The sequence below is a fragment of the Falco naumanni genome, chromosome 3 (assembly GCF_017639655.2).
Source record: "Falco naumanni isolate bFalNau1 chromosome 3, bFalNau1.pat, whole genome shotgun sequence".
NCBI lineage: Eukaryota > Metazoa > Chordata > Aves > Falconiformes > Falconidae > Falco > Falco naumanni.
In genome coordinates this window covers 58,617,421-58,642,559 of record NC_054056.1, presented here as the reverse complement: position 1 = coordinate 58,642,559, position 25,139 = coordinate 58,617,421, and the positions used below count along the sequence as shown (strand labels likewise).

Below are 25,139 nucleotides of genomic sequence, written 5' to 3'. Positions count from 1 at the left end.
ACTTTAGTAATCCTTCGTGTTGTCAGTTTGTGCTAACTCCAAAGATGACTTAGTTGCTTTGACCAACAGCATCCACAGTGTTCGTGCACCCGTGCATGAGTCACAGCTGGAGCCTGCTGTGGAATTTTCGGTTCAGCAACTAATTTCATTTGGCCTTGTTTTTAGAATCATTCATACAGAGTAGGGCATAGGGCAGTACATCTTCCAATAAACAAAAGAGCAAATAAAAGGATTATTTTTTTTAATTTCCTGGATCTTCTTTCCCCTGTTGTTCTCTATTCTGCTATCATATGCCATACTGAAAGAGTGTTTTTCATGTTTCCTGTGGGAATTGATCAATTAAATTATTGTAACTGAGGCTTCTATAGTGAGAATATATTGGGGAGAAGAAAACATTAGTAAAATACATTATTCATCTTTACAGGAGTTCTTTCAAACTAGTGTAGAATAATCTCTGCCTATTTCTTTGTTTTACTTGAAATGAATCTGTCAGTGGTGGTCACTGCCTTAAATAAGCAGTTCCTGTTGTATGGAACACTTCCACTTCATGTGTGAAAAGACAGTGGGTCCTCCAGTACAGATAAGATTTTGATGGAAATATGCATTACAAAGTGATGTAAACATTCTGGGTCTAGCAGGTGAGTTTTTCATAAATGGTTCACAGTGGGGGAAAACATAACATTATGCTTGTGGATTCCAGGTCAGAAGTGGTTCATGGAACGCAGGACATGCCCTCATCGTACTTTGCTTAACAATTTCTACTTTAAATTAATGGCTTAAATCAGGTGAATATTCTCCTTCGTCCTTTCCTACAGATGTGCTTGCCTCCAGACAGTATCTGTGGTTTTGCTTATCATGTTTTCTGCTCTCACAGCTGCCCTTTCTAGCAGCAATCTAGCAGTTACACACTGAAGCATGTCTTATAAAAAGAAAAATGAATCTTTCACAGATGTGTTACCTTTCAGTCATATAGTGTGCTGAACCTCCTAGGTGAGCATGAAACTAAAATCTTCATGGACTTAGGGTGTTAATATCACCCACTTCACTCAGTATAAAGGTGGCTGTGTCCAGTGTGGTGAGAAAAACTAATTCATAGTCAGATTTTCTGTATTCAACTAGTGGACCTTACCATGTTTCATCTCCGCCTAAATGGAAAATGGCTTATAGTCTCTACAGGATTTAGTAATTTTTTTTTCTTTCAGTAAGAAACCAACCTAGGTAATCATGACTTTGTACTTACACAGTAAAGTATTTGTTTTACTTCTGGCTTCTTGAAACTCTTTTCAGATTTAAGCATGTTAGATCTAAAAACATACTCCAGTTTGATCAACTAAAGTCATGACATTTATGTAGATAGCAATGACAGGGTTTCTTGTAGACCATTCGCTAAGCCCACTAAGCCTAACTTATAAGACTTTATGCATCTCAATCTTGTGCTGTGAGGCAAAACTTTGTTCTGGTTTACACAAAGGGCTTGTAATACAAAGGTGTTAGGTCTCTAAAACTGGACTGAGGAGGAGTTTAAAGTATTTGGATTTGAACTTATGATTCCCCCACACTGACTCAGCAGATTCCAAATTTGTGTGGAAACCTCTTCCTTTTTTTTCCTCTCCCCTTTTTTTTTTGCTTTTCACAAGTTGAGGTGTTTTGTCTCTTCTCTGGTGAAGTCCTCGAGAACCCTGATCCAGTGGGTTTACTCAGACCATGTTGAGCAGAGTATCACCTGGAAGAGTCTTTTTTTCAGACTGACTTAATTGCCATCACTTTCTGCAAAGAGAGGGGGCAGCAAGAGAACTAGGGTAGAGGGGCCAATATGGAGGCAGAGCATGTTAGTTTGTATTTGTATTACAAAACTTAAAAAACCCCACCTGAAATGTAATTTTTCTTTTAGTCACTGGAATCAGCAATCAGGAGCTAAGAGGAGGAATAGCTCAGTTTAGTGGGAACATTTGCTAACAAGTCAAGTACACAATAAAAGAATTTCCCAGGCTCTTGTTTACCTCTGCCTAAGAAAGTGTGAGAAAATGAATTAGGATAGATTGCTTATTAACAGGCAACAGCTTAGTCAAGGAGATGTGTTGTCATGAACTACCAGAATGAAGTATAGATGTCTATGAAAATGTCAGGTCCAAGATGAAGCCAAAGCTTAGGGATTAGTTTATAATCACTTTTGTGTTATACAGTGAATAGTTTTTACAAGCAAGTGACATGCCGTTCAGTCCTGCTGTAATTAAAGAATGCTAATGAGTTATGTCAGGTAGTGCTTTGCTGGGCGATTATACCAATTCATATAATGACATAAGGCAGGCAGCAGAATGAATGCAGAGTAGACCTCCAGACAACCAGCAAAAGCTCAAGAGTCTGGGAAATGCTGAGCTAATACAACTACATAAATAAGTAATTGAATTCTGGTATCTATTGATATGCTGATAGACACAAAAAAATGTCAAGTGACTCAGCAAAGGCTCTGGGCGATACTGCACACAAAAATACTTCTAGTCTGCTGGCTAGATGACTGATTTGGCCAGAAAATGGTTTGTAGAGAGCAGCAGGGATATTCTGCAGTGTTTTAGCACCATCAGAACATCATTTAAAAGCCATTCTGTTAACTTTCAGCTGCTGGTTATCCTCTTCTACATATATAACACAACATTTTTTCTGCCTGTACCAAACTTCAGTAGTTGGTAGATCCAGATTGGTTCTCATCTTTCTGTCCTGCTCCTATGCATTCAGTTGCATTCATATACAATACTGATGTGATAGTGTGTCTGTAGAATTTCATGTTAGTCTGTGGTAGAATGAGTTTCTCTCAGATCCAGTTCTCCGTGTAATATAATTATGGCATGCCTTTGTCCTCATTTCCTGAAGGCCACAGATTTCTGACTTAGTTCTTTGGACAGTGCCCATACAGAAAGTCAGGCGAAGAAAGTCCTTCTTCAGCCCAAATGTTTCCAAATGTTTTAGCCTTTGACCAGAGTTTTCCTTGCTCAAATCTGCATTAAAAAGAGCTGGCAAACCATGTTCTGTCTGGGCAGTCAGAAACAGGAGCAGGGCAGGGCTGGGAAAAATAAATTCACAAAAATTTTATCCATACTTTTCACTAAATTTTATTTCCAATCGACCTCTAAATTCTTGTATTTATTTCCGGAGGCCAGATAAGTAAAGAGGAAATTATCAGTGATTTTAAATGAAATTTTATTTTGTATTACTAATTATTTTTATTATTTATTTGATGAACATTTTTATTCAATGAAGGACACAAAGTATTTATAATTGTTACTCTGCTTGGGAAAAATTAAATCTAGGGGAGGTGCTTCAGGGAGCACAAGCTACACTGGGTACAAGTCAAGCTCGTATGCAGATCTCCAGCTTGTTACCGAAAAGTGGAGTAGAGCAATCTTCTCTGGCTGGAGGCTTGCCGAATTTAGCAGAGTTTGATAGTAAATGTGACAGTGGTTTAACAGGATATGATGGCAAGGTACACTTGATTATTTACTGCACAGAAGACAGGGTGAGACAAAACTGTCAGGGAGACCCTCCTGTTGAGTCATGGGGGTCAGAAGGGACCCCTTACATTCCAAACTCCTCCTCAGAGGGAAGATTAGTTGTGGCTAGATCCAGACTTAGTCTCAGACTTGGTCAACAGTTTATATCTAAAGGATTGTATGTGCACGATCAATCCTTTATACAACTTAGCTAAGATTTTCACATACTCTTAATCACATCAATAGTCTGCTGAGGCAGGGAATCTCTCAGCCTCGAGGAGTAACCTTGAGAGGCATCCTGACTCAAGGGGAGATCCTGGCATGCAGCCCGCTGCGGTGCAGGAGAGCACAGTGGGCCCTGGGCTGTCCACTACTTATGGAGTAAGATAATTGACTCATAGTCATATTTATACACCCACTACAGAAGTTAGTTTTTTTAAAACTTCGCTTGAATCAGACCTTGACCAGCACCATTAGGAGGGTGCATTGTCCAATTTAGTCCTTGGCTATCGTGTTGTTTTCTGTCTCCCCCAAATCCACTTTGAGTTGGATACAGCCATCACAACCACACCCGTCCATTTCGACCACCGCATGGTCGTTATCACTTGAGCATTGTCACAGAAACAAAGGTCAGGATGGGGAGGGGAGCACACTGCCACACTCGACCCTGTGACTATAGTCAATTCATCTTACCCTCATTAAGTGGTCGTGTGGTCACCTCTTGCCTCTGTGCCATAAATTGTATATTGATAATTTATACGATTACAGATCCATGGTAAGTAGTTAGTCAAGCACTGATATTTGTTATGTGCTAATCGTATGTTTTGGGTGGTTCAGGTTGGGTTATTTGTTTTATGATGTACCAAATCTTTATATATAATATAATTGTAAGTGATAGACATATTAAAGTTAGAGTCAGTAAAATCACGACTGGGTGAAACATTAAGTTAAAAAGTCCCGTTGCTGTTGGTGACTATCCAAGAAGAGTTTCCCAGCAATGGTGCTCTCCATTGTTCTTCACTCTTTCCAAGACATGGTGTATCAACTCTGTATCATGATGAATGGTGATTAGAGTTTCTGTGTCCATTGTTTTGGTCACATTCTAGTAGTTGATGCAGATTACCATGTTGGAGTAGTTTCGTCACCAACGTAAGATTCATTCCAATGGGGTTATGCAATAAATCTTGACTCAATGTACCGCTAGATTGTAATAATTGATAAGTTGTAACAGAAGTGAATAATTAAAGTCACATCTCATAATTCTGGTAAAGTTACAAGCATGAGTATTTGAGTGATTACTTTTATCTACAGTAATGTTAGCTACAAATATGACATCACAAAGGGTTCTTGTACAAACACATCCTTTTCCAATATATACGAGTACATTTTCAGGGGTTTCATTGGGATGTATTTCAAAATGACAGGATTTTTCTCAGTATTAAGACAAATGTCCTGGGCCTTAATAGTATTACTGTTACAAAAAAATCCTTGTCATTCCCATACGATGTATGTGTTAACGTCAATAGTTAGCCATTTTGTTGAGCCCATATTCTATGTTCCAATGGATAAAGCATAGTTCCATCGTGATTTAATCCTAGCGCAGTGATTTGGTATATGGCATATACTGAAACATTGCATATTGCTAAGGCAAAAGCTGTGGCCTTATTGTTGATTGGGTCATAAGTAAAATTGCCTGAACACCACCAAGAAGTTGCTGAGTTGGACTTAGCATAGGACAGCTACTGAAGGAATGATGAACCACTGAGAGATATTGGCTTCAGTAGCCATTTGGTCCATTAAAACCTCTCTGCTACTTGTTACTGTGCAGGAAATATCTTCCGCTTTAAATAGTACAATGTAATTATGTACTGGCTGTGGTGATTGTTTTTCTGCAGCAAGCAGTGGCCCTACAACGTATATTGAACCCTTGGATCTCTGTCAGATATAATCAGAATAAAGAAATAATACTACCTGCACAAGCCACAGGCAAACTTCTCTTATTCTCTTGCTGAAGAAAGGCAAAAAATAGCTCACAATTACAGTCAAATTTTACAGTTTTTATCACAACAGGTTAGCATGTAAGCTGTTGCGTTAAAGAGAGGTTGTATACGAAGTAAGAGGTGCTATTCAGTGTGCCTGAAGATTTCACTACAAACAGATTAAACCTCTGTTAGGTGAAGGTATAATACTAAAGCCACCCACTGCTTCAAGTGTTTTTCATACAAAAAGTCCTCATATGCCTCACAGAGGCTGGAATGTTTTACCAGGAAATAAAAGTGGAAGGTGGCATACAGCTGCATGAGAATGTGAAGAGGTGAAATGTAAAGAGGGTACCTATGGAAATTGTAGAGTCTGCTGTTGCCCCTCCACTTTGAAAGAAGCATCATGGAGAGCGCAGAGGGGTTATGTTTTTTTGTGTGCTCGTTACTTCCATGGTAAGACTGTTTCATTCACACGTGGCCAGCTGGATGCCTCAACTGCCAGCCTTACAATGCCAGCAATGAAAGCCACATTGTCTTATAGACTCTTTACATCTATCAAGTGACAGTAAATATTATGTAAGACAAGTTAGCTGACCTGTGCTTTTGCCTCATCTTCAGAGTACATCCTCAATTGTAGCATACAGAGGTATAAATAGCATTGGAAAGGCATAGTTGAAGCCATCCTCAAGAACTTATGTGACAATGCAGGAAACCAATACCTTAGTCTAAATAGATTCAATATATTAACTGGACTTCAGACTGAGTTTCCAAGTAAGAAAGCTGAGAGTGGAATCAGTAAAGCACAATGCAGAAGGCGACTGTTCTTTTTTTGTTTGGTCCTGAGGAAGGAGCTTATAAGACTTGCTCTACGCTGCCAGGATCCTAACGCTGAATAAGTCCTCTTTATTCACCAATAAGGCCCAGAATGTCCAATTTCCTTGACAAGGGTAGTAGCAATCAGATAGGGATAGCTTCTTTGTCTTAAATGTTTTCCAAGCCAGTACTTCGATGGAAAGCTCTTTCTTGGCTCCTTTTCAGGTATTTTTGCATATCTAATGTGTAATTGTTCCCTTTCTAGGTTGTGTGTGTGTTTCTGCCTTGGAGCAGACATGCAGTGGCAATCCAGATCTGTCTGCATATTGTCACTAGCAACCTATCTTGGAATAGAGGCTAGATTTCAGCACAGCGTGTGTAACTGGTTTTTTGTTCAACCTAAACAAAGAGTACTTCTATTGAGGCACTGCCCATTCATCAAGAGATTTCTTTCATTGCAAAAGAAATTTTTCTGTAAGTCTATGCCTACTTGCTCAGTTCTAGAAATTTTACTTGAAGACAATGATCACAGACAAGGTAAAGTTTGTTCTCTTTGCCTCTTCACATAATAAATTTTATTCTCTGAATTAAAGTGTAATAAAACCCAATAATTCCAATTTTTCTTAAGGGTAGAAATGCATTGTCTGGTTGTACAATTAGGCTGTGGTATTAAACCATTATTATACATATTCTAGACTTGTATTAAGGTATTTTCCAAGTACAATGCTGTAATACTTTAAGTATTCTAAATTATGTTAATATAATCCCTCTTCTACATAGGCTGAACTCTGAGGGCATTACCTTACTATTAATTATAAAAGAGTTAGCTTCATTGCCCAGTGGGCTTGCAATCAGCATACAAGCAAAAAATAATAGATGAAATAGGATAACCCAAATAGTACCTAGAAAAGCCAGGAGTGTCAATGTCCACAGGAACATGGTGAAATCAGTTCTGGAAAGTACTTGCATGGGGTCTGGCTGGGTTAGAGTTCATAGCAGCCCATGAGGTGCTGTGCTTTGCATCTGTGGCTGAAACAGTGCTGATAACACACCAGTGTTTTGGCTATTGCTGAGCAGAGCTTGCACAGCATCAAGGCTGTCTCTGCAAACCACTCCTGCCGCCAAAGGCCAGTAGGCTGGGGGTGGGCAAGAGGTTGGGAAGGGTCACAGCTGGGACAGCTGGCCCCCAACAGATCAAATGGATACCCTATACCATATGATGTTGTGCTCAGCAGTAAAAGCTGGGGGAAAGGAGGAGATAGGGAGAACATTTCTGGTTGTGGTGTCTGCCTTCCCAAATAATCATTATGCATGGGCCCTGCTTTCCTGGAAAAGTCTGAACATTGACTGCCAATGGGAAGTAGTGAATGACTTCTCTTTGCTTTGCCTGTGTGCAACACTTTTGCTTTCCTTATTAAACCGTCATTATCTTGATCCATGAATCCTTTCACCTTTCTTATATTTTCTCCCAATCCTGTGGCAGAGGGGAGCACGAGAGGCAGGGTGGGTGTTTGGTTGCTGGCCAGGATCAACCCACCACAGCACAACAAAGCTGAATTTTAAGAGTGTAATGTTTTTAGAAATTATGTTTTAAAGCACCTTACTGGAAATAATATAAAAGGGTCTGATTTTTTTTAAAGATGACCTGTTCAACAGTCCTTGAAAACCAGGTTCCTCACAACTGGGCATACAAAGTCTTTCTTAAAATATCCTGCAAGCAATAATGACTACATAAAGCCTCTCTCATTAGCTGCCAAAATGATTTGTGTGCTGATACTTGAACATCAATGTGTCCCACAGAACAAAAGTAATAAGATGAGCAAGTTTAAAGTCTATGATCCTCTTCCTCCTTATGGCAAAACAGTAAGTTAGAAGGCTGTAGGAAAGCTTATTACTTGTAATGACCTTTGTGTTATGCTTCTGTTCTCCATCTACAGAGTAGCAGTACAATGTGATCTTTCACAGCTTCTGCAGTCTTGTCTTCTCACAAGTGCCTGTAATCATTACATTGGTCTACATCATCACAAATACACAGAATAATTTTTTGCCTCTTTGAACTCCGATTAAACACTTGTATTAAATATTAAAGATTCTGTTTATCATTGCAGTGTTTTAAGTTTCAAAATTTGGTGGCTACACGATTGGTGTAACCAAGTGACAGAGCTGGGGTGCAGCATGATTCTGACTCTTGGTTTTGTGCAGGCAATTAGCTGTGGATGGGGAAGATGTTAATTACTGTAGTTAAGAAGAATCTAGATGTTTTTTGGCAATTTTGCAATGTGATTTCAGTGCTAGCTTCAGCGGAGCAGGCAGTTTTGTAGCAGATTTGTCCTCATACTACTTTACTCGTTGCTCTTCCAACTTCAGCAAAAGAAGTACAATATTCAGTGTTCTTTATTCACTGCAAGAAGCAGTTTTTTGGCCAGACTGGAATCACTTGTTATTTAATTTTGTATTTATTACATGTCCAGAAAGAAAAACAAGCAAGTAAGAGAAAAAATAGGCAACTATTATTTTTTCTTTCACATTTATATATACATTAGAAAATACTGTGCAGAAAATCATTGAATTGTTGTGCTGGTTTTGGCTGGGATTAAGTTAATTTTCTCCATAGTAACTAGTATGGGGCTGTGTTTTGGAGATTTGTGCTTGAAACAGTGTTGATAACAGAGGGATGTTTTACTTACTGCTGAGCAGTGCTTACTGCCAAGGGCTGTTCTGTTCCTCACCCCACCCCACCAGCGAGCAGGCTGGGGGGGCACAAGAAGCTGGGAGGGGGCACAGCCAGGACAGCTGGCCCCAACTGACCAAAGGGATGTCCCGTACCATAGGATGTCATGCTCAGCATATAAAGCTGGGAGAAGAAGAAGTGGGTGGACAGACTTTTGGAGTTTGTCCTCCCAAGTAACCATAATGTGTGATGGAGCCCAGCATTCCTGGGGATGGCTGATCACCTGCCTGCCGATGGGAAGTAGTGAATGAATTCCTTGTTTTGCTGTGCTTGTGTACAGGCAGCCACTCTGTACACAATCTGAAAATTTTCAAGCACTCTCCTTTCTTGAAGGACAAGTCCATTTTGGTCCAGGACTTGTAGTCTTAGAGGGCCACGAAGGTAGTGACTCCACTAGCCAGTGCCCCGGCACGCTGCGGTGAGGTGACTGTGTTGGAGGTGTTGAAGCCTCCAAAAAGCTTAGACTCAGCAGCCATGGTCCCAAAGGAGCAGCTGGGTGTGCAATGGGTGTCAGGAGCGGCTGCTTTACTTATTAAACTGTCTTTGTCTCAACCCACAAGTTTTCTCACTCTTACTCTTCCTATTCTCTCCCCTATCCCCCTGTGGAAGAAGGAATGAGAAGCTGTGTGGGGCTTAGTTACTGACTGTGGTTAAACTGTGATAATTGTATAGTCTAAAAAAGAGATGAGAAAGCAAATCTATATTACTTCTATAACATCAGTAAGACAACCTACCATTGAAGAGAATATCTGATTTTACACTTCTACACTGCAATAATGGCACCCATATGTACTCAAGGATATCAAAGAAAACTTGGTAGTCTCTTTTAAAGTAAAAACATTTAAACCAGTCTGAAATAAATGAAGATTATCCTATGCAAGCCTTTTCAAAGCTATGTAAGGGAAGCATATGGAGTAGAAAGCTTGAAATCAAACCACAGTTGTGAATGCATGGGTTGTTCTTTGGTGTTAATAGTAATATTGGCTTTTTTTTTTTTTTTGTAAACAACAAATCAAGTGCAGTTAGTACTAAAAGGAAAAGTTCACACAAAAAGGTATTTAGCTGTAGCAACTGATTTCAGGGGAAGTGCCAGAGCACAACTCCTCCAAAAATGCGGAAAGGTGGTGTATTTTAAGCAAGATTTCAGCATCAGGCCTAGAAGGTGGTTTCTGTGCCCTTTAACAAGGGCAGGGAATAACAGGCTGAACAAATATGTAATTTCTCCTCTATGAGGTTGTGTGCAAGCAACCAAACACTCAGTTTCACCCAGGGCTTCCTTATAGACAGCAGCAGTTTTGCATTAGTACCACCAGTTATGTGAAAGCGGTACAGCTTCTCACTGGAGGTGTAGTTGTATGTTACATCCAAGTATGGATGCAAGAAGGCAGATGTTCTACACAGAAACATCTCTACCCATTCAAGTACAACAAGGTGTGCAAGGCGACAGTATCCTAATAAAGATGTCTAATTGATACATCTTTTTTTAACTAGGTGAAGAAAGCTGAATTGGAATTTGATCTTCCCGTCATGATTGTGTGCATTTCCAACCTTCAAGGCTTTGGAATATTATTTACAGCTTGGTGTTCCTGGTCTTGCTCCTGCCCTGCCAGCACTGCTCACTTGGGAAGCTAGAGCTTGTCTTTTTAACCATTGCGCTCTGTCTGACGTATTTTCTATGATGGTTACATTGAGCTTGGGATTGTTGTAGGTGAAATAAATTTAGCACCAGGCTGAATTTGAGCCCCATAAATCTGGCCTCGAGCAACGTGTTGGAAGAGATGCCTACCACTTATTGAACAGCCTCCGGGCCTGAGCCCTCAGTCAGGGCAGTGGCGCCTCCATCACAGCCCTCTAAGGGAAGGGCCTTCAGCCCCAAGCCTCCTACTTCCCAAGGGATAAGACTTGCTCATCTGACTACAGGACTGCTGTCACAGGCACTTTTTTGAACTACACCAAAATGAACTCTTTGTAGCTGGAAAAGGACCAAACACGAGTAAGTCATGATATCTTAATAGTAGCTGGTCATTAGGACCTCCTCTGGGAGAGGAGAAGCTGGTATTTTTGACCTTGTTCCCTGGACAAAGTGTTTTATCGTTGTTCAATTAGAAACACCAACAAACCTCGAAGTATTCAACTCTTCTTCCTCTCAAATAAGTACATGATCTTTCAGGCAGCTAATTGTTATGGTTGAGTCTGGGTCAGGAGAGTAGGAAGACAATTATCATTACCATCCTTCTGCTAAGGGCAACCACTTCATTGCCTTCGTCTACTAATTGGATCCCTCACTTAAGTAAGCTTTTCCTGAGCTAGCTCACCCCCTTGTTAATTGTGCTGTGCTTCTGTAAATACAAAAAACCAAACCCATTTGCTATGCATCTGTATTCCTGTTAACCAATTTAGTTTGGTAGTGCACACATCAACAAGTGAGATCCGTCATATTTATTTTATTTGTATGTGAAAAACATTTAAATTAGCAGAACAGATCTGGTTTCTAAGGCTGTGGTTTGGCACAGGTTTCCTTTGGTGGCTGTGCCAGCTGCAACAGTTTCTGTGTCCCATTGGCCACTTTTTCCTCCTGCTTGTATTGCATGGGTCTATATGTGAATATATAGACCTAGACTTCAAATTTAGCAGAAAAATAACCATCCTTTTAAAAGGCTACTTCTTTTCAACTCAGAACGTTCCCTGATCCCATTTGCCTTATGGCTTCCAAAGTGTTCCTGCTGGCATGGCCAGTGTGGAGGCCAGGCTGAGAACTGAAGGCTGCTTGAGCGACCATAAATGTGGAAATAAATGGATTTCCACTCGTGGCATACTGTGTGCATGCTTTTTTAATGGTTTCATTTTCCAGTGTTAATTTGAAAATGATAATTTTCAGATAACTTCAGCTATGCCAATTATTATTTAGATAATTATCAGATAACTTCAGTTATGGCAAAGAAATAAGAAGGTTGCAACACCCTCCCCAAACCAAACAAAATCCTAAGCCCTCTGGCCTCACCTGCCATTATATTTTCATAAGGCTGGAAAACATATAGGGCCAGGTTTTCTAAAATGTGTGCTTGGAGTTAGCCTTCAAGTCAATATTTAGTGACCCAAACATATGTCTTGAATTTTGAAAGCAATGATTATTCTGCTGTTAATGAAAAACTATTCTGGAATGCCTTTTGGAAAAAAACAATTCAATGAATGCATAGGACAACTTCAAAACCCACAAATATTCAGAAGTAAGAATAAAATAAAAAATGGGCTGACAGAATAGGAAGAAATTTTTTTAAATGGGCTAAAATATTGAGATCTAATATATTTTGGTTTTATTGACTGTGTAGTGAACATATTTTCACATGGAAAAAAGCCTTATTATCACAACTGCAAGTAGCTGGCACATTGGCCTGCAATATTAAAATTGTCAAGGTTCTCAAAGGTAAGGGACGTAGGAGCTGTGGTTTGACATAGCAGTAAAGTTAATGTTCTGATCCTCTGTTAGAAATCTGGCTGTGATGCAAAGCTCTGATGCAACACAGACTCATTCAGCTGGTTCAGATTTCTTTAAACAATTTTGACGGGTTGACTTGATGCTGGCATGCTTTATGGCTGTGCTTGAATTGCCTGTCTACCCTGTTCTAACTTTATGTCAAATCAGGCACTGATCATCCATCCCATTGCAGGGCATAAACTCTATGTTGTGTGCTAAATCCAGCACAAACCTTCAGGATGAAAACATGTCTTCCACTGAGGCAGGTGTTCTGAACTTTTTTCACTGTATCCTCTGATTTATAGGAGCATATCTTCGTAAGAATTTCCCAGTGCCTTCCTGTTATTCTCTGGGACTTCACAAGCTCGTAAATTTAATCTCAAAATAATGGAAAAATACATTAAAAAGAAGCCTCTAGTTACTGACAATTTTACTGTCTTTTAGGAAGACTCTAATGAAGATGAAGAGGTGGACATTTCATTAGTTGATTGAATTATCTTTCTTATATTATGAATTCTATAATAATATGAAACTTTCATTTGCCTTTGTATTTTTAATCAATTGTTGTATTATCTATAACTGAGAAGCACTGCAATTTTCCCCTAGGCTTGTTTAGTCTGCTGAGAATAGACTTCTACAAACCTGAAAGAGAAGGCTGTCTTGCTGTTTCATTTTGTTATTATTATTGCCACTGCATCAGTAGCAGTTAATTTTAACTCTCAGCACCAAAACCAGTACTTGGTTGCAAACCTCCAATTAACTGGACATACTTGATGAGAAACTGTTTTCTCTAGTTTGCTCCTCACTGCGTATTAAAAGCTCCAACTGTCCTACTGTTAAGGCTGTCTTCAAGTTGGGAAGTATACTTTGTGTTTCCTGTTTTTCAGAAGCAATGATATCACTGAACTTGATAATGTTGGTACTGCAGGTCATTATTAATTCTGTTACTAAACCTGAGATGTCTGCTAACCAAGTGCTTGTCTTTCTCATTGCTGGAAATTAGGCTTCTTCTGTTTCATCCTAGTGTTTGAGTAAAAGCTTGTGAACTTGCCCCACCAGCGAATTGATTCCCTGAAGAAAAGTCAGGAGACTTGCAATTCCTGATTCTTCTAACCTTTCTGAAACTTTGGATTAACTTGTTTGTCCCCTTCTCTTGAATAAAAAATACTTACATATATATAAGTTGACGACACTGCTCCTACTTTCCCTGAAACCAAAGTTAATTCTTTGCTCCTCCTTTGTGCATTCCTAAGTAGCTGTTCAGACCATAGTTGTCCCTGCTGGTTTTCAGGGGATTTTTCATATGAGCTAGTCATTGACAGACCAGGATGTATCAACAAAAATATACTTGATTTTGCTAATTAGAGCCATGTCCTATAGCTGCGTGACATAACTGACATTAACGGAGTTAGACTAATGGGTGCAATCCTTGCGGGTCAAACTTCTGTAACAACGTTGGTGGTGGCTCTGTATGTCCACTTCTGTAACAACGTTGGTGGTGGCTCTGTATGTCCATGGGAGTGTACAAGGAGTACAAGCATAGCCACTAGAACTAGAACTCCATGGTATTTTTGTGGTATCAAACTGCTGCTCCATCAATGTGGAACAGCAACTCCCATCATGGTGGTGATCTGCGGTAAGGTCTGCATAACTGCATCTTCCCTCCTGGCTCCCCAGTGATTTTCTTGAAGAGTGCTTGAGCTTTCTGCCTGTCAGCCCTGGAGACCTTGAAAGCTGGCCACTCAAATACAGATTCACAGGAAAAAATTAGTTAGATTTTTCCTTAAGATTAAAGCTTTAACTTTTTTTCCCAGAAGTTTGAACTGTCTGTCTTTCATCCTCCAGATGGAAGTATTTCAATCCCAGGTTTCAACTAGCCATAGAGTTTGAGGTGCATTTTAGGCATTCAGCATCTTTTATAAGCATGAAGGTCACTTTTTCAAAGATGCATTTTTTCACCACTTTGAAGGCTGTGATGTTTAGCTAACATTGACCTCCATGCCGCAGTAATTGAGGAGCCGAGCAAGAGGTAGTAAGAAAGATTGTAGATGCTAAGCAATTTTTGCTTTTTATTTATCAGCAATCAGAGATAGCATGAAGAAATGTAATTCAGTTGAGAAATCACAGCATAGTCCAGCTTTGCTTTTGCAGAAATTGATTTCCCAATTGATCCAATAGCAATTGATTTCTTGGAGACACAAATCTGCTAGCCCTCTTAGCCTGAAGGATTAACTCATGCCCTGGGATTTCTCGGTTATTTTAGTTAGAACCAGAGCTTGCTCTAGAGGCTGCCCTCTGTCTGAAATCATACTGGATTTCTTCTGTTTGGTATGTTTTGGGGTTTTTTTTTTGTTGGTTTTTTTTGGGGGGGGGAAGGAGAGAAAGAAAGAAAGAAAGAGAAAGAGAAAGGAAGGAAGGAAGGGAGGAAGGAAGGAAGGAAGGAAGGAAGGGTTTTTTGGTTCATGTTTCAAAACCTGTCAAAAAGAAATTATCTTCTCGTTGTCTTTTATAATCAGGCACTTTGTAAGCCTAGGAAAACCAGAAAGCTGCAGCTTATTGGCAGCCTCACTAAACCAGTATGACAAGAATTTTCTCAAGTTCTGCTTCACTTTTAATACTGGCTTAGGCACTAAATACAATAGGGCTCATGGTACCTGCTTTTGTTAGGGATTAGTGGTGCTTGAAATTTTAAATGCTGTGAATCTGGGAGGCTCATGAGAGTCACTTGATTTTTGTATGTCAGCAAACAGCTTACCATCAAGGACAATGCTTTAGTGTAAACTGGTTTAAGTTCTCACTGATACAACTGAATGCACTGGTTACTTCTGTATAGAAGCCAATATTCTGGGTTCAGATGTGATACTGAACTTCTTTCCTTTCTGCAGATCTGTTTGTTTCTGGCTAACAAAATTTGTCTTTTTAATTTTGTTATCTTTGCAATCAGCCATAACAATACTCCGTATTTTCACTTCTTGTCAGGTGAATGTTAGAGAAACAATAATTTCTGTTCCTGAAATAATGTTGCTTATTTCTTTTCTTTCAGCATACAGTGATTAAAAAAGTCCTGACATTAAAATAGGATACTGTATATTGCAAGTCTTTGTTGTAGGAAAACTGAGAAAAAGTAGTGTAGTAAGGGCTTTTAAGAAAAAAATAAGCTCTGAGCTATATGGTTATTATTTAATTCTCATTCTGGTGCATTTAGACACCTCATTAAATAGGAAGTAACTTGCATTTTTTATCAACCTAAACAGAGAGTGAGGAAAGAATCTGTATGTCAGTAGAGAGATGTCAGATTAGCCCTGAAAACTATCTCTAAAGAGGGAAAAGTTGATATTGTTGTCATGGTGTTCTTGCAAATTGCCTGGGTAGTATGTTTATCTATGTTTAGTTGTCGTATGTATTGAATCAGAGACTTGCCTAGATAGGAACCGTATGCACACATTGCTGCATCTGCAATTTTGCATGTGTAGCGATGTTTCTTTGTGGGTGTAGTGAACTAATGATTATTCTCACTGTACATCTTCTTGAGGTTGTCCTTCAGCTTCTTTGGTATCTTTTCATACCTATGCTGGGCTAAAATACCAACACCTAACTATGGAGACAGCACAGGACAGAAAGACACTGAGTTGTTAGGGCTCTTTGCTCAAGTCAAGCAGCCAGCCCAGGACTGTTATTGTAAATGCAATGATGTGCTCAGACACTCTGTGCAATGCATGTTTGTATATGAATTTGTTCACATTTGTTCCACGAGGAAGAAGCAAACTCTAAAGTGGGGAGCTCACAACTTTGATGAAAGTTAAGGAAAGGTGGAGTTAAGCTGCAAGAGAAGCCAGAGCTGGACTGTGAAGGTAGACAGCAGAAAAACAAAGCCTGAATTTTATAACTGGTCTGTATCTTGGGAATGTGTGAAACTTTAGGGAAGAAGAATGGTGCTTGTGTTTCTGATCAGGCAGGGGAGGTTTAAGATTTAGTGTCTGGGGCAGGTGCTAGTGATGCCGGTGAGAGGAATAGCATGGCTGGCCTGTTCAAGCCGGTCCTTTAGAAGCCTTTGCCATCAAAAGGAGACCTGTTTCCTCAGCCAAGATAAATAATTGGTAGGCTGTCATCACAGGGCAGGCCTGTTAAAATGAGTGTGCCTCACACTGGTCCCACCTGAAACAAAATGAGTCTTAGGCTGGGCTACTTCTTAGATCCTGTCAAGAAGAGTGCAAAAAGAGTCAGCTGGTTCTTCCTGGGAACATATGTTGGAGCACATCTTCAACAGTCTCTCCAGAAGGACAATCTGCTTGTGAATATGTATTGGTAAATGGGTGACTGGAAAGTCTACCTGGCAGCTAATGTACGCCTAGCACTGGTGTTACAAACAGGGCTGGAAAAATAGTGAATTGTGAATGTGAATTGGCAGTTGGACTAGATGATCATTGTAGGTCCCTTCCATCTGCACTATTCTATCAGTAACATCTAGGGCTTTTCTGCTCAATATTAGAATATAATTTACTGAAGATTGGGTATGATACATCAGCTTTCACTGAATTGCTGGTGATCAACAAAGTTAAAATGTTCAAATGTCCGAGTCTCACTGAGGAGATGAATTATACAATAAATTAGCAGCATTGTAAAACAAAAAAAAAAAAAAGAAAAAGAGATGGTCATGCAGAAGCATTTTATGAAGAAAATTAACAATGTGCTTTTAATGTTCACCTTTGCCATACTGCAAGATCTTCTCTGTGGTCCAGCAAGACATACTTTCCTTTCTCTTGTAGAAAGTAGTATCAATAAGAACCTGCTAATTTTGGTTTTGGTTTTGGTGTCCCCCTGTCCCCAGTCTGTTTTTCCGTTATTGAATTACCCCTGCTTTCTGTCAAAAGTTTCTGTGGTCTTTCATTGGTCATCTGTGCTTTGTGGAGTCTGCAGCTAGCACTTCTGATTCACCAGGTCTGTTACTGCTGACCTGTGCGCTAACAAATTGTTAGGGGATGATTCATTACTGGAATTAACTTCTGTTATAAGGCACAAAAAAATGGTGATTACTAAACCTCTTATTACCCTTGTGAAGTTTAGGGCCTGGTTAAAATATTGTCCAGTTTAGGTTATTAGGATATGCCTTTCTAAAATGCCTTTTATACTGTATTGCATCTTTCTCTGCTTTCTACTCTGATGTGAGAATCACCACTGCTAGGTACTAACTGGGAGCAGCCAGAGATTATCTCAAACCGTTTTGAAGGACTCGGATGAAAGGGGTGATGGTCAGACGTGCCAGTGCAGTCTTATTACGTATGGCTAATCCTACCCTTTTATTTTTTATCCCAATTAATTGCCTGTCTTTATTAAAGGCTAACTGGATGGTAATGCTGGGGAGGTAACAGTGGAGATTTTCATGGGGCTCAGCCAAAGCTACTCAGCACTGAAGTCAAGAGAAATAGTATTCTCAGTCTGAGAAGTTAGAGAACATTTATGTGATTCAAATGCAGAGAAGGCCACCATCTTCATCACTGTTGGTGATCCATGAGTTATCTCTTAGTCTGAGAGGATCCTCTGTGGCTCTGAAATACTATGCTAATGACAGCTTAGGCATAATTTCATAATTAGGCCAAGAATACCAATCCAAAGCTACATTATGAAGGACAAATGTATTTTCATCAAATAGATAAAAATAGCTACAGAAGGACACTGGGCCTAAATTGTTTCAGTGTATTAGCCCTAGACAAGCTGGGTAGATATGTATTAGTGTCAGTAAAATTCTTCTCTGAGTCTGTTAAGATTAGCACAGATTAATACCAGAATGCATCTAAGACTAATAAGCTCTTCTTACAGAAACTTCTTCAGAGGCATGCTGTACCGCTGGTCTCATTTACACATTCATTGACAAAACCAGTCTCTTGCTGTCATGAAGGCAGCATGCAATTCCCTGACTGTTTTGACAAGATGTTAACTTGGCCTACAGGTCAGGGTAGGCACGGCCACCCTGTCCGGTGGAGGTGCTGAGCTGCTGAGCGAGGGGAGCTGTGGTGTGACAGCTGGTGATGCTGGTGGCAGGCAGGGGCTGGGTGTTTCGTTTCTGCCAGCGGTGCTGTCACGGCTCCCAGTCTGGGCTCCCAGTCTGGCGGCTGCTGCAGCCTTCGAGGTGGGTATGCGCCTGGGGCGTCTTTCTGCTCTCTGTCACACAATAGAAAGAAACGACATGGGAACGCAACAGGCCCTGACATCTCTTTCTCTCCTGCAATCCTGTTTTACTTCTTTCTTATGTTCACTGTTGTCTTTCTTGGGGCACTCTTGATCTTTTTTGCTAGAGCCCAAAACAAACACTTGGTGAGTTCAACAGAATAGGGACGTTAAGCTGTTAGCATTTTCCTTATACCAGATAAGGTGTTACATGAAGTACCAAACAGAACACCTTTTCCTAAAGATGCATTTCAGCATCCCATCTGGGATGACCATGGACCTCAGGAGTACTCCCAAGGGCTCCAGACCCAGGCTTCTCGGTGTATGACTGAGCTATGCTTGCTCCTACGTGGCAGGGAGAACTGTGTACCCACACCCCAAGTCCCCATCCAACCTCTTTTCCACTTTTCATCTGTGGAAAGAAAATACCAATGCAGGCTTTGCAATGAATGGAGTACTGTTTGCCCACACTGGCAGTCCAGACATGATCTTTGTGGCCTGGGAAAACAGCAGGCACCAACCTCTTTGTAGAGATAATTTATTTAACTGAACAAACAAAAGAGAGGAGCACCAAGATGATGAACATCTGAAAGACCAGCCTATTTAGTCAGGAGTCCTCCAGCTGGAAGATGAAGCCACTCTTGGATTCTTCCCAAGAGAATCCAAACCCTTTTACTTACATACCCCTTTACTTAAAATCCTTATAACCCACCTGCATGCCTCCACCCACTGCTAATTGGGTGTCCCTTCAGTTACTTGCTTGTCAAACTATAATGCTTGTAGGTGTTTGCTGCAGAAATATAATGATAAAAAACTTTTCTGGGGAGGAGGGAATTTTTTTTTCCATTTTATTCTCTAACATAAGCAAACTGCTTCTGTATCACTACCCCAGCTTCTAGGCAGGTGATTTTTCTGCAGGTTTTATAATAGAAGGGAGTTTCTTTGTCTAGCATAGACACTTGTATAGATGCTTTTATATACTATGAAAAAATCCCAACACCTTAATTTGCAGAAAGGTGATGATTTGGAGAAGCAGAGACTATTTATCTCAAGTTAACTGCAAATCCTGCATGGTATTTGACTGGTTGGCTAGCGGATAACGGAAGGGGCATTTGGCAGTGTCAGGAAGGTGTGTGCTTTGCATTCCTTGGTCTTTGTACAGAAGCAGAGCCCATTTGTTAAAGAAAAGGCTCACACTGATTTTGCCACCTTTTGGGTAAGGCCCAGAATGAGCATCAGCTGCCTGACTGCTAGACCCAGAGAGGGACTTCAGCCATTGCAGTACTGAGCTCGGGGTTTACCAGCTCTTAGACCCTGTGAAACCTGGGGGAATTCACACCCGTGTCGGGAAGCTCTGGCTCCCCGCACGATGCACTGTGTACTCCTTCCATGTCTATATTGAAATCTCTATTCTAGCAAGGGAACTGGAACACAAACACTTATTTGTTCTATTTTTTCACACAAATTACCCGAGTTATATCTTCTATTAGTGGTGAGACAGGCTTGACAGTATGTCCCCTGCATTTTGTAACAGTGTTGTTCTTGCAAAATTATAACTGTGAATATAAGACAGTTGCTTATAACAGTAATAAAGCTCCCACTTCAATAACAGTCTTCTGCTCTTATCTCTTTTGGAGTACTATTGCAGTATGAACTTATTGTCTGTGAGTATTAGCCACAGCACAGAAAACAAGAAAGAAATGTGTTTGGAAAGGAGCATGCCTAGTGCTTAATACTACAAAAAGCTCATAACGAATTTTAGATCAGAAACACTGTTCCGTTAGAAAGACAAAAGAAGACCACTAGATGGTGGTAAAAACCCAAGCCTTTGCTAACAAAACCTGTGAAAAGAGAAGTTCAGAGGGGCAAAGAAGGGGAGGAGGAGCTACAGTTTGGGTACTGAAGTCATTATTGCTTGGAGTCTATAAAAAGGCAGTTGCACAGTAAGTAATTTATACATGGTCAGCCTTGACTCTACGGATTTACTCATTCCTTTTTCTCTGTTTTTGTCACCTCTTCCTACCAAGGAATCCCGAGCCCCAGATGTCAGGTGAGGAGGGGGCTGAAACTTCTGCTCTGTGGAGGAAAGGTTGCAGGCGATGAAGAGCAAGAGCAGCTGAAGGAACAGCTCTGGTAAATAGGTACAGTTAATTCTTGATTACAAATAAAAGGTTACTTTTAAAAACTGAGCATTAACTTGATATGCTTTGAATTTTATTTGCAACTGTCAGCTTTAAGTGTTCCCCTTGTTAAGAATCTGATGGCTTACAGCTTTGCCCTGAATATTGCAAAAGTGCACTGAATAAAATATGATCTGAAATAGAGAACTTTTTTTTTTAATTACAGAATTCCACCCATACCAATTCTTAATTCATAACCTTAGTGTACCCTGAAATGTATGGATTTGTCTTCGTTATGTCAGCATGTTAGTATTGCACAGGTAAACTGTTTATAACACAGTTCATGTGAACTTAAGAAGGACAAAGGTCAGGAAAGCATTTAAATCTTTTCCTGAAAATGTTCAATTCTTAATTGTGGCAATAATTTAAACTTTGGTATGTTGTATTCCAGTGAGCAGGTTCTGCTGAACCTAATACTATATCTTCCTCCATTTCTGGGGTCTGAGAATTGAGACTTTGAAAACTGTTTGTTGTTTGGTGTTCAGCAGAATTTCCAGGACATTGTGCTCACTTCTGCAGGACCGAATAGAATAAACAAAACTATGAATGAAGAGTGCATGAATCTCTTTGCTATCTATCCTTACTGCAAAATTAAAACACAAATTAACAAAGCTCTGAGCCAATCAGAGATTAATTTAGAATCAGTAGAGGAATATGGCATGGAAGAGATGGGATGTGTACGAGCCAAATTAAATAGAAATGGGTGATATTTGTTTTGTCAACTTCTGCCTGTTCTCGTCATGCTATATTTTTTTTGGCAGGGTCTTATGCCTTTTGGAAAATGCATTTATCACGCTCCTTGGCAAGTCCCTCAGAAAGAACAGAACGTGTTTGCTTCCAGAGATGAACACGTCCTCTCAGCTGTATGTTTCTGAACTAAACCCGAGTGCCTCTGGTAGCAACTTTACTGTGCCTACTGTCAAGAGCAAGTCATCGCCATGTGAGCAAGTGGTCATTGCAGCTGAGGTGTTCCTAACTCTGGGCATTGTAAGCCTCCTTGAAAATATCTTAGTTATATGTGCAATAGTTAAGAACAAGAACTTGCATTCACCCATGTATTTTTTTGTTTGCAGTTTAGCAGTGGCTGACATGCTGGTTAGTGTGTCCAATGCTTGGGAGACCATAACGATATACTTAATAAACAATAGACACATAATTATAGAAGATACCTTTGTTCGTCATATAGACAATGTCTTTGATTCAATGATCTGCATATCTGTGGTGGCTTCCATGTGCAGTTTGCTGGCTATAGCAGTAGACAGGTATATCACTATCTTCTATGCCCTACGTTATCACAACATCATGACAGTGAAAAGATCAGGGCTTATTATTGCATGCATCTGGACCTTTTGTACGGGCTGTGGCATTATCTTCATTCTTTATTATGAATCAACTTACGTGATCATTTGTCTCATCACCATGTTTTTTACCATGTTGATCCTCATGGTCTCACTGTACATCCATATGTTCCTTCTGGCTCGTACTCATGTGAAGAAAATAGCTGCTTTGCCTGGGTACAACTCTGTCCGTCAAAGAACCAGCATGAAAGGAGCCATCACTCTGACTATGCTTCTTGGCATCTTCATTGTTTGCTGGGCTCCATTCTTCCTTCATCTCATCCTGATGATCTCCTGCCCTCAAAACCTGTACTGCGTCTGCTTCATGTCTCATTTCAACATGTACCTCATTCTCATTATGTGCAACTCAGTGATTGATCCCTTGATCTATGCCTTTCGTAGCCAGGAAATGAGGAAAACCTTCAAAGAGATAATTTGTTGCTATAGCCTGAGAATGGTCTGTGGGTTATCAAACAAGTATTAAGAAAACAAAACCAAACCAGGGAAGTGAATGGAAATGCAACATCTTGTCACATCTTGTTATTCTGCTGAAATGCCTACAGAACAACTTTCTCCGTTTAGCTGTCATGATTTCTGCAGCCATCAGAAACCATTTTTAATATGTTATTTTGCCTTTCTTTCCCTCCACACACCTCTCTCACAGTGGTAGTAGGTGTTGCTCCATGCATTTGTATTACAGGGAGAAACAATATTTTGAATCTCATTTAACCTACTGAAGAATGGATCTTACGAGAGGATCATACAGGGAAAGCCTTATTTTGCTTTCTGCTAAATGCAATGTGTGACCTGCCATGCAAATGAGCCCATCAGCCTCTCAGTGTGTATTTCTCTTTATAATCTTTGTCTCTCTAGATAAAGCATGGATTATTCTGATGCCCAGAATTAACAGGTTTTTTTGCTATTTCCTTCTGAAGACATAAAATCAGAGAAGTAGCTCCAGTTATGAGGGTTCACATACCTCGCTCAACAGTCATAACCAAAATATGCACATATCAGCAGTCTCGTATTCCAGTCATAACTGTTACTGTCATGTGTTACGTAAGAGGACAGTGTTACCGCGAGATTTTCCAGGTTGGATACGGTACTTTGTCGTATCTCACTGTATGTGTTCTTGTCGCTGTGGGCTAAGATGTACCATAGGTGGATTTTCAGGCTGAATATGAAGACTGAGCTGAATCTAGTTTGTCTAGTTTTTTTATTCCCCAGGCTAGGGAAGTGAAAGGTACATTGCCTCTAGATGGTCATGTCACATTTTGTGGTGATGGAAAGACTAGGTGAGTGGCTGCCTTTATGTAGACATTAGAAAAGTGTTTCAGCTAGAAGTAGCTTTTGTTACTGAAGAAAGCTGCGCTGTAGATTGCGTCTTTCAAGCTGGGAGAGCAAAACAAGTTCGATGATCAGAAGGCATAGCAGGCAATAGCAAAACAGGGATTTCAAAACCTCAGGCACATGTAGCAATAACAGAGTCCTGACTTTTGTTCCCCAAACAAATAAATTTTGTCTTTATTGAGAGGATTCTGAGGTGAAACCCCCATGCCTTCTGTGTGGATAATTCACATTTAATCATGCTCTTATAAACATGCTGCTCTGCAACAGCTGTGTAATGTACAAGATACTGGATTTATCACAGATAAGGAAGTGCAACTGTGGCATTGATTTCTTGATGCTAATCAATGGTACATATCTTGCACTGCGATATAAGCTAAGAAAATATTTCAAGCAGTGGTACCCTACTGACTAGATATCAGAAAATAGCTTGGAAAGATGAATTATTTCTTCCGAAAAGCTGAAAGAATAGCCCTTATTATACTTGGTTTAGGGATGCTCTAAAACTGTTGTTGTCAATAGAAGGACTATGATTGATTCTATGGGCCTTAGGCTATACCTTCAAGGTGGAAGTCCTGATCAGGTGTTACGAAAGTTTTTTATCATAACAGTGGTTAAACATGGGGACATGCGCCCAACACTTGTGCAATCTCCATCCTTGGAGATATTCAGAACTTGGCTGGACACAGCCCTGAACAATCTGCTGTAAGCTGACTCAAACTTTGAAGGTGGCTCTGCTTTGGGTGATTGGGAATGGATGGCACCCAAAGGTCCCTTCCAGCCAAAGTTATTCTGTGATCTCATGAAACAGATTGTATATTATGATAAAGTTATCATTTTTTCCCCTCCTAATTTAATCTGTTTTATAAGAAGAATTGTAAAATATTCTCCTCCACACATTTAGAAAGATGGCATACATGAGTGGGAATTTTATTCTCAGTGGAGACACCATATTAAGTTGACTGTAAATATAATGGTTATATCAGTGCACTAAGTGCTGGAATCTTCCTTCAGCTGTATTTGAAAATGTGATTTCAGAGGTATTTGTGGTCAGTAGTGAGAATCTTGCCTTGTTTCAGTCCACCTCTTAACCCTATCTATAAATAGCAGCTAAGAATGGGCTCTTGCTACTATGAATATTAATAGCAAAAGGAGACAGTTCAACTGCATAGTGAAAAGCACCAGCTGATTTTGTAAATAATTCATTAAATCTTCACTATGTATTGCAAATAAGACAGTCTTGTACATAATTGTAAATCAACAAAGAGGAAGCCAAAACTGTAATAGCTTTGGGTATTTTCTTGAATTGTACATTACTTTCTTGTTGGAATTTTATTTGGTGTATAAACACAGACATATGAAGAAACTATTAAACTGGATTGCTGGAAAACCCACTATTATTTGTTATTAATTGTAATGTGTCTACTAACTTTATAGATTATTGACAGAGGGAATATTACATTACAGGCTTTCACTTCTCAATTTAAACAGATGCCTTATTAAGAAACACATTCTGAGAGTTACAAATTAATACAATGTATTTACATTCATACCTGTGGTCCTCTAGGTGTCAGCACGACATCCTCAGTATAAGTCTTACAGGTGGGGGAGCTAAAACAGTTTA

General features: G+C 39.9%; 1 protein-coding gene across 1 annotated transcript; it reads left to right on the top strand.

The window, feature by feature from the left end:
• Positions 1-20,531: 20,531 nt before the first annotated feature.
• On the top strand, positions 20,532-24,909 carry MC5R (melanocortin 5 receptor). Its single transcript, XM_040587428.1, has 2 exons — positions 20,532-20,792; positions 21,593-24,909. Exon 2 carries the CDS (start codon positions 21,675-21,677, stop codon positions 22,650-22,652), a length of 978 nt encoding a protein of 325 aa, XP_040443362.1. The 5' UTR covers positions 20,532-20,792; positions 21,593-21,674; the 3' UTR covers positions 22,653-24,909.
• Positions 24,910-25,139: the final 230 nt, after the last annotated feature.

Bases quoted from the DNA above. Each gene is read 5' to 3' on its own strand.
- MC5R (XM_040587428.1), top strand. From the start codon at position 21,675: ATGAACACGTCCTCTCAGCTGTATGTTTCTGAACTAAACCCGAGTGCC.